The sequence below is a fragment of the Panthera tigris genome, chromosome X (genome assembly GCF_018350195.1).
Source record: "Panthera tigris isolate Pti1 chromosome X, P.tigris_Pti1_mat1.1, whole genome shotgun sequence".
NCBI lineage: Eukaryota > Metazoa > Chordata > Mammalia > Carnivora > Felidae > Panthera > Panthera tigris.
In genome coordinates, this window is record NC_056677.1 from 60,866,644 (window position 1) to 60,877,205 (window position 10,562).

The following is a 10,562-nucleotide window of genomic DNA, read 5'->3' on the forward strand; positions in this document are numbered from 1 at the left end:
GGCGCCTGGGTGGCTCAGTCGGTTGAGTGTCCGAGTTCAGCTCAGGTCATGATCTCGCAGTTGGTGAGTTCAAGCCCCGCATCAGGCTCTGTGCTGACAGCTCGGAGCATGGAGCCTGCTTCAGATTCTGTGTCTCCCCCTCACTCTCTGCCCCTCCCCTGCTCATGCTGTGTGTGTCTCTCTCTCAAAAATAAATAAATGTTAAAAAAAATTTTAATTAATTAACTAATTAATTTAAAAAAATTGTCTTTCAGGTACTTTAAATTTCACTGAATCACCTCTCACCCTCTTAAGTTCCATGCAAAGTTTACTTAAAAACACCCTTAACTTTTTCCTGTTGTTTTTAATTTTCTTATTACATTTCATATCTTCTCAGTAATCACTGCCATCTCTTGATATGCATCTTATAATGAAAAACTTATATCTTAAAACTAGGATCTCTAAAAAGCAAAGCAGAATCATTTCATTAGTATTATTATATTCCACTTCAGTTAATATGATGTCCAGAAGTAAAGTCTCTTAGTAGCAGCCAGTCAGCAGTGGGGAGTATAGGAAGAGGGAATTTTCTACAGGAAGATATTAAAGTTCTCATTCCTTGCCCATGATGTAAACAAATGAAATGTGAGCCAGCAAATGAAAACAAAACAGTACCTATCCAAAAGAACTACTAAATAGAGCATACAAGATAAGTACACTAAAACAAAAGGTGTGCCAGATCTAAATGGAAATCATCTTCTACAAACCAAAGAAAAAGGACAGACCACTTTGCTGCATGCAGTAAGCCAAACGACATGAGACAGTCAAAAACAAATGAAGAGAGTTCCACTTCTGGCATGACAACATAAGGATCTCCTTAGACCCACTCCCCAGAAAAACTGGTAAAATTTATAAAAGGACAACCATTTAAAGTCCCTAGAAATGGGACTGGGGGCATATAGCAAATGAAGTAACATTTACTCAAGAAAAGCAACTATAGTTCAGTAAGAATAGCAAGTCTGTAGCGTCTGAACCAGGACATACTCCCTGCCTCCCCACTCCCAGTTTGGCAATATGGAAACTCCCCTTGAGACTGGTGCAGCCAAAAGCACAGTACATTACCCCCCTCTCTCCTTCATAAGTTCCTAATCAGAAGACTATCCTCCTGGGAAAGTCAGGATATCAGCATTTTTCGTCTTTCCCCCAGAAACCTATTGCTGAAACTACATGCTGGGATAACGTGGTCAAGAAGGAGGGGCTCCATTGTTCCACACAGCTCCATGGGAGGGACAAAGGCTCTACCTTGGGTATGGTGCCACTGAGAATACTTGATTGCTAAAGGCCCAATCACCCTGACCATGATTCCTAAGAGGCTGGTTCCATACCAGGAGAGGCAGTCAAAAAAAAAACTCCTCTTACTCTACCTAGCACTCAACTCCTAAAGGGGAGGTTTAACTAAGAGACAAATGACCATTGTCTCCAGCCCCAGCTTCAGAGCTGTGGCTGACAGATTTTTGTCTGGAAGGAGAAGAAGGCACTAAAACAAATAGCTCCTCATCTCTTCCCAGAGGAATTGTCTTCACTTACAACTTGATGTGAGGAAGTTCAAGCCTCAGGTTGCTCTCAAAAACAGTGGAGGTTCTGGTGAAAGCTAAGTAGTAGAACACTAATGGAATCATTGGACACAGAAGCTAAACCATAGGTCAGCTGGTATGTCCCAGAGAACCAGAAAACCAAGAAGGGAGACAGATGGGAGGAGCCTGCCTGCGGTCAGAACAAATCTCCAAAGTTGACCTCAGAGCTTTCACTTCAAAGGAACCCCAATTTGACTGCTTCAGTCTGTGCAACAATTTCTGCCTCAAGAAAATGATTGATTTCAACAGTGCAATCTGCCAGCAACTAATGGAACATAATTGGGAAAGAGGCAAAGAAAGCCTCACCAAAACCACTGTCATTCCAGGGTAACTGTGGACATACCCTTTAAGGAGCAACATAAGAAGCACTAAATACTGTGAAGTGGAAGCAGGGAGGTGGGCGGAGAGAAACAGCACTAAAATAATCCATCCAGTCTTTAACCAAATAAACAAGCAAGTAAATAACAAGAAGCCCTGAGAAGGAGGGGACTAGTACCCAGAGTTACATTATCTAAAATGTCCAGTTTCCTGGGGCGCCTGGGTGGCTCAGTCAGTTGGGCATCCGACTTCGGCTCAGGTCATGATCTCGCAGTTGGTGGGTTAGAGCCCCGTGTTGGGCTCTGTGCTGACAGCTCAGAGCCTGAAGCCTCCTTCACATTCTGTGTCTCCTCCTCTCTCTGCCCCTCCCATGCTCATGCTCTGTCTTGCTCTCTCAATAATAAACGTAAAAAAAAAAACTTTAAATGTCAAGTTTCCAAAAAATTGCAAGACATACAAAGAAACAGGAAAGTATAACCTATACACTGAGAAAAAAGCAGGCAAGAGAAACTGCCTGTGGTTTTGACCAAATGTCACATTGAAAAGTAAAGGCTTCAAAGTAGTCATTATAAATATATCCAAAGACTAAAAGAAACCACGTTAAAGAAATAAAGGAAGGTGTGGGGCGCCTGGGTGGCTCAGTAGGTTGAGCATCCGACTTCAGCTCAGATCATGATCTCACAGCTCATGAGTTTAAGCCCCACGTTGGGCTCTGTGCTGACAGCTCAGAGCCTGGAGCCTGCTTCAGATTCTGTGTCTCCCTTTCTCTCTGCCCCTAACCCACTCACATTCTGTCTCTGTCTCTCTCAAAAATAAATAAACATTAAAAAATTTTTTAAAAAGGAAATAAAGGAAGATGTGATGATGATATAACATTACATGAAGAATATCAACAAACAGGAATTATTTAAAAAGAACTAAATGGAAATTCTAGAGTTAAAAAAATACAACAACTAAAATGAAAACTTTACTAAAGGGGATTGACAGCAGATGTAAATTGGCAGCAGAATTAGTGAACTTGAAGACAGAATAGAGATTATGCAATATGAAGAACAGAGATAAAAGAGAGTGAAGAAAAATGAACAGAGCCTCGGAGAAATGTAGAACATTAATAATCACACCAACATATGCATAATGAGTGTACCAGAAAGAAAGAAAGAAAGAAGAATGATAAAGGGGAAGAAAAACTATTTGCTGAAATAATGGCTGTAACCTTCCAAAGCTTATTAAAAAGAACTTATTAAAATATAATTTACTCATCCAGGAAATACAACAAACTCCAAGGAGGAAACATGCAAAGAGAGCCACACATACTTTATAGTAAAAACATTAAAAGCCAAAACAAAGGGAACTTCTTGAAAGTAGCAAGAGAAAAAAAAAAAAACTCCTCACTAACAAGGGGACCCAATAAGAGTAACAACTGATTTCTTAGCAAAAACAATGCATTGGCTGGAAGGCAGTAGGATAATATTCAAAGCACTCAAAGAAAAAAAACCTGTCAAGCAAGAATACTATATACCGAAAACTTACTTTTCAAAAATGAAGGCAAAATAAAGACATTCCCAGATAAATAAAAACTAGGAAAATTTGTTACTAACAGAACTACCCCACAAGAAATACTAAAGTAAGTTCTTTAGGCTGAAAACAAATGACCTCAGACTGTAATTGAAACACACACACACACACACACACACACACAGCACCAGAATGTATAAATGCACACTTTTTAACCTTCTTCTTTGAACTGATTTTAAAAAGAAACTATATAAAAAACTTGTGCGCTCTCTCTCAAAAATAAATATTTTTTAAAAAATAAAAAATTAAAAGCAACTGTATAAAATAATATGGATAAAAATTAATTGTTGAGCTTATGACCTGTAGCGATGCAATATATTTGCCAATAACACCACGAAGGAGATGGATGGGAGCACAGCTATACTGGCATAAGGAAATAATTCCAGATGCTAAATCAAACACAAGAGAAGATATGAAGAGAAACGTAAATGATAAATACAAAGGCTAGTATAACAGGGGCGCCTGGGTGGGTCAGTCGGTTAAGCATACAACTTGGGCTCAGGTCATGATCTCGCAGTCCGTGAGTTTGAGCCCCGCATCAGGTTCTGTGCTAACAGCTCAGAGCCTGGACCATGCTTCGGATTCTGTGTCTCAGTCTCTCTGACCCTCCCCTGCTCGTGCTCATACTCTCTCTCTTTCTCTCTCTCAAAAATAAATAAATGTTAAAAATTTTTTTAAAAAAAGGCTAGTATAACAAAATAAATATTTACTTGCCTTCCTGTCTTCTCTCAGCTTCTTTAAAAGTCATAAATTATATAAAACAATAATTATGACAATATATTGTTAGGATTGCAACATTTACAGATGTAACATATATTAAAATAAAACAACAAAGTGGGGAAAGGAAACTATAACTATACAAAAGTTGTTTCTATATATCACTAGAATTACATTATAAAATTCTTAGAAGAAAACATGGTAATTCTTCATGAACTCAAATTTGGCAATGGATTCTTAGGTATAACACAAAAAGTATGACAAAAGAAAAAAATAAATTTGACTTTATGAAAATGAAAAGCTTTTGTGCTTCAAAGGACATTATCAAGAAAGTAAAAAGATAACCCACAGAATGGGAGAAAATATCTGCAAATCATATATCTGATAAAGGACCTGAATGTAGAATATATAAAGAATTCTCATATCTCAATAATAAAAAGACCAATAACCCAATTAAAAAATGGGCAAAAGACCTGAATACACATTCCTCAAAAAAAGATATGCAAATGGCTAATAAGCACATGGATAGATGCTCAGCGTCTTTTGTCATTAGGGAAATACAAATCAAAACCACAACGAGATAACACTTCACACCTACTAGGATAGCTAGACTAAAAAAGTAAGATAACAAGAACTATTGGCATTGTCGAGGATGTGGAGAGACTGGAACCCTCCTGTATTTCTGAGGGTGATGTAAAATGGTGTAGTCCCTTGAAAACCAGTCTAACAGTTCTTAAAAGAATTAAACATAGAGTTATCATATGATCCAGCAATTCTACTCCTAGGTATCCACTCAAGAGAAATGAAAATTTGCACATGGATGCTTATAGCAGCATTATTCATAACAGCCAAAAGATAGGAAAAAAAACCTATGCCCACCAACCAATGAATGCATAAAGGCAATATTGCATAACCACACTGAATATTATTTGGCTATAAAAACAAATGAAGTACTGGGGCGCCTGGGTTGCTCAGTCAGTTAAGCGTCTGACTTTGGCTCAGGTCATGATCTCGTGGTTCATGAATTCGAGGCCCACATCCAGCTCTGTGCTGACAGCTCAGAGCCTGGAGCCTGCTTCACATTCTGTGTCTCCCTCTCTCTGCCCCTTCCCTGCTCATGCTCTCTCTCTCTCTCTCTTTCTCTCTCTCTCTCTCTCTTTCTCTCTCTCTCTCTCTCTCTCAGAATAAATATTAAAAAAAAAAAATGAGGTACTTAATATATGCCATAACACAGATGCACCTTAAAAACACAATACTACTAAGTGAAAGAAGCCAGTCTTAAAAGACCACATATTATATGATTCCATTTATGTTAAATGTCCAAAATGGACAAACTATAGAAACTGAACATAGATTAGTGGTTTCTTAGGGCTGGTGAGGGAGGGAAATGTGGGCGGGGGGGGGAGGGTGATAGGCAAAAGGGTAGTAAGGTTGTTTTTAAGGTAATAAAGATGTAAAATTGGCTATGGTGACAGTGATATGTATCATTACATATACTAAAATCCATTGAATTTCAGGGCACCTGTGTGGCTCAGTTGTTTGAGCATCCTACTCTTGATCCATGCTGAGCTTGGAGCCTGCTTAAGATTCTCTCTCTCTCCCTTTACCCCTCTCCCCTACTCGTGCTCTAAAATTTAAAAAATTAAGTTAATCATTGTTAATTATAAGTGTGCTGATTGATTTTACAAAAATAAAAAAAATAAAAACCACTGAATTGCACACTTTAAATAGGTGAATTATATGGTATGTGAATAAATCTCAAAAAAGATTTTTTTTTTTAAAAACAAATGAAGAAAAGTATATGATCAGGATCAGGATCAAGAATTAACTCTTTAAACATAGATAAAAAGCACTGTGGACTAACCACATACCATATAAGTATTGATGAAAAAAGTTCTATCACTCATAATTCATGTCTTTTTATTTTAGGGAGAGAGAGAGAATGAGCATGAGTGGGGAGAGGGGCAGAGGGAGTTCAGCACAGAGCCCGATGCTGGGCTCAATCCCACAATCCTGAGATCATGACCTAGGCCAAAATGAGTCGAATGCTCAACCAACTCAGGTACTCATCAGGCGCCCCAAAACTCACGTCTTTTTAATATTAACTAATGTAGTAGAGAGGCAACTGTATAATAAATCATTACAATTTAAATCTTATCATATTTTAAATCATTACAATTTAAATCTTACCACACTTACAATTTTAACAAAAAAACTTTTATGTTTAAGGTGTTTCCCTCTATTAACAGTGCTCTAGTGTAAGTATCTTTACAATTCAACATTTATTGTATGCTTAATGCCTGCAAGAGTCTTATTTACCTTTATATGAATACCTGACAGAGAAGGCAATAAATGAATGAATGGCCTTAAAGGCTGCCATTTATCTATACTAGGATTTAGTTACCTCATCTGCAAAATTAGAAGGCTGGACATGATCTTCTCTAAAGCAGCACTGTTGGACAGAACTTTCTGCAATGATGGAAATGTTCCATATCTATGTACCTTTTTAGCCCTTGGAATGTGGCTAATGCAACCAAGGAATTAAAATTTTAATTTAATTTAAATTTTAACAGCCACATGAAGCTGGTGACTACCATATTGCACAGCATAGATCCAGTAAATAATCCTGTGTGAAAAACACATTTTACAATGCATCCCAGTAATCGCATACATGTGTCAATGTACATATACACGTAAAACAGTACATAAAACAATACTTCCCTTAATATGTATAAAGCACTGACATTTTCTTTCTTATTCTACTGAATTTCATATAAAAAAAGACTGATCCAACTTATTAACATGTTTCATAACACTGCACTAAGGTTCCTTTCAGCTCTAAAATATTATGCTATATACTAATGATTGTCCTAAAAGTATGAAAGCCTTATAACCATTCCTTCATCTCCCAGTTAAATCTACATTTTTTCAAATTATGGCAAGAGTTGCATGCCTTTAAGAAGCAGAAAACAAAAGTAACATCTTTGTTTTTCACACTTTGGAAATGTTAACCACAGGGAATGGTAGGATGTACAGAAGACAGTGGAAGAAGAAAGTTGTGGGGACAGTGTTCATGAAAAGAGAGAAATTTATTTCCATCACTTCCTCTGAAACTCCCAGTAACTTCTCCTTCCCCCCATCCCCCCAGCCTGACAAAGTCCTACAAATATTATCTTAACTTCATTAGGCTTATTAGAGGATTACAGAATAAGAATGGTTCCCAAGAGGTCATGTGTTACAAAATTTCAACTATAAAGTGTTTTAAAACCTTTAATAAAATGATCTGGATTTGCTTCTAGATCTAGGCTGATCTGCCGCTTCTTTTTTTTTTTTTTTTTAATTTTTTTTTTAAACGTTTATTTATTTTTGAGACAGAGAGAGACAGAGCATGAACGGGGGAGGGTCACAGAAAGAGGGAGACACAGAATCTGAAACAGGCTCCAGGCTCTGAGCTGTCAGCACAGAGCCCGACGCGGGGCTCGAACCGACGGACCGTGAGATCATGCCCTGAGCCGAAGTCGGACACTTAACCGACCAAGCCACCCAGGCGCCCCTGATCTGCCGCTTCTATCCTGAACTCCTCAGTAGCCTAAACTACATGCAGTTCTACAAATGGTCCATACTCTCTCTTACCTGTGGGCCTTTGCACACACTATTCCCTCTTTAGCTAATTTCTCTTAATTTTTTAAGGCCTTGGCTTAGTAGATATCAGTTATTCAAGGCATTTTCCCACCTCAAAATTAGATTAGATGCCCTTCAAGTATACTCTTTCAGTACTCTGTACCCTTCCCATCATTGCACTACTGTATTATAATTGCCTGTTTACTTACCTTTTTCCCTTACTAGATTTTAAACTCTTCAAGGACAGGGCCTATATTTTATTCTGCTGTAACCTCTACTGCTGTAAAGGTGTTCAATAATCACTGGATGAACAAATGCATATAATTTCTCCGGCATTCCACATGCCTAGTGTCATTCTCTATTCTCCCTGCTTAAATCTCCTCAGTTCTATCACCAGCATGAGATCCTCTCTATAATCTGGTCCTTAATTATCCCTATTTCCTCTAGATGCTTACTGCCCTTATTGTTTATACTATTCATTTGATATTTAACCTACTTACATTGTTTAGTTATTCTTGTAATACATAGATACAAACTCCTTAACTAAACTGATCAATCTTGAAGGCATTAATTTATGTTTCTCTTGGTACCCTCATTATCTAGCATAGCGCTATGTACAATGTAGACATTAAATATCTGTTCACGTGGAATCAAAATTTATGAGGGTGCTTCTCAAACAAAACTGACAATGCTTCAGCGATACTGATGAACAAGTGGTGGCAATTAAACATTTTGCCAATATATAGGAAATAAAAAGATATACCAAAGTACAAATATGAATATTTTTTTTTTGTAACTGCTAAGAGAGAATTATGGACACAAGTTAAGAGACACTATAACAAAAACTACATTCATTAATTAAAGATAAGCAACCTTATGGCTTCCAAAGCGACCTGTGTACACAGAAGAACACTATTTTCAGATAAAAAGACAATCGTGTTTACATACGAATTTAGGGCGGTCTATGTTTTGGAGAGAAAGATAGGTATGGTTTTTGGCCTATCAGGAAGCACTGTCAGCAGAGAGTTAACTGGTGCCAACTCAGCCTCTTGTTTACAGGTAGTTCTGCTGTCATGTTACAATGCTCCCCAAATACTACTTTCAAGAGAGTAAAATCTGAACCATGGCCATATTAGTCCCAAATTCCATTACTAACTTTGGAAAAGTTGCCAGTTTTCCTTGCATTTAGAAAGGTAAGCAATCTGGGGATCCCGTCTACCCCATCTTTTAAACTACGAAGGGCAGGGGGAGGGAAACAAACACGTAAATCCTTTGAGAATAACTAGTGCTCCAGGTGCCCTCTGCCCAGAACCTTCCGTTCCATTCCCTTGCCGTACCACAAAGGTTTTCTTCCCCCCTTCCTCAAATTACCAACCCTAATTTCCTTCACTTACTGATGTTCTGAGTTAGCCCTGACAACCTTTCTTCTTGGCTTTCTCTCTGACCCGAGGACGTGAGAGCAAACTTTTCCATAGGTCCCTTTGTCCTTCACCCTACTCTTCCACGTGAATGTCATCTCACCTGGGAAATTCGAGCAGCTCCCGAGGCGCCGAGCTGACGTGATCTCCGCTGAGGACCTGCACCACGGACAGAGCCTAGAGACCGAATCAGAATCGCCACGTGCCGACACTTTTCAAAGGCAGTCGCTGCGGCTGCCCAGCGTGAAGAATGTATCACGAGCAGCGCCATCTTGAGAGAGGAAAGAGGAACCTAGAGCAGAGAATTGTGGGACGCTGGCGGACTCCACTCAGCTACCTTAATCTTCTCTCTCCTCCCCCTCATTTTCTCAGGGCCCGAGACCGGAAATAGCTTCTCTGCAAGGAGTCAGGTACTTGGGCTTAACAGCTATATTTTCTAGGGCCTTTGAGTGTTTTACACAACCGGGAATTGAAGAATAACGTCTTTCTCTCTTTTTTTAGATTTGCCACATAAAATACAGGATGCACAATTAAGTTTGAACTTGGGATAAACGAGTCATTTTTTAGTATGTCTCAAATACTGCATTTGCTAAATCCGCCAACCCCTATCTTGTCCAGTCATTCTACTTTTCTCTTACAGCCTTCAACTCAGTGCAACGCTTCACTCCGTTTTCCCTCTGCATATTTTTCTCTTCACTCTCTTGTCCACTAACGCTTAGATTAAACTACAGATACTAATTTCCCCAGGGTGGAGACTTCAGGAACCTTGAGATTCACTGGGTTTCGGGCTTATTCGCTTTTGCGCAATCCTTGGGGCAGTTTTCCTTTGGTCTGTTGCTCTTGGGACACACACACACATATTTACTCTGCTAATTTGCATCTCTTTCTAGCTTTTCCATTTGGTTTCTGCAGCATCCCTAATAACTGCAAAACAGCTAGATTGGCTAATGGATGGTAAAGTGAAAATGTATGGAGGAAAAGTCCATTTTTAAAAACAGGTTTATATTCTTTTTTTTATCATCAAGCAAAATGATACCAAAATAAATATGTTACAGTTTTCCAGAAAACTGCATTTCCAAATGTCAGCGTTGCCTAAAACCCTGTAGACAGTGAAGCAGTTGCAATTTTATATACATTACTGCCTTCTCAAAGTTTTTACACGAGACAGGTAAATAATTATGAACTCCTTATATAGAGGCATGATGGACTGATAAGTCTGATGAAGACAAGAAATGCATGGCCCATGTAGTTACTTTGTTTCAAGATTCATCCTACACTCAGGTTTCCAGAAAAGAGGATGCTT

At 38.5% G+C, this 10,562-nt stretch overlaps 1 protein-coding gene across 1 annotated transcript in view; it reads right to left on the reverse strand.

Moving 5' to 3' along the window:
- The window catches only part of ABCB7 (ATP binding cassette subfamily B member 7), a 162,739-nt gene extending 153,209 nt beyond the window's left edge, over positions 1-9,530 (reverse strand). Inside the window, exon 1 of the mRNA XM_007097500.3 lies at positions 9,363-9,530. Coding sequence (XP_007097562.1) covers positions 9,363-9,530 — 168 coding nt within the window. The remainder of the gene's footprint in view (positions 1-9,362) is intronic.
- Positions 9,531-10,562: the final 1,032 nt, after the last annotated feature.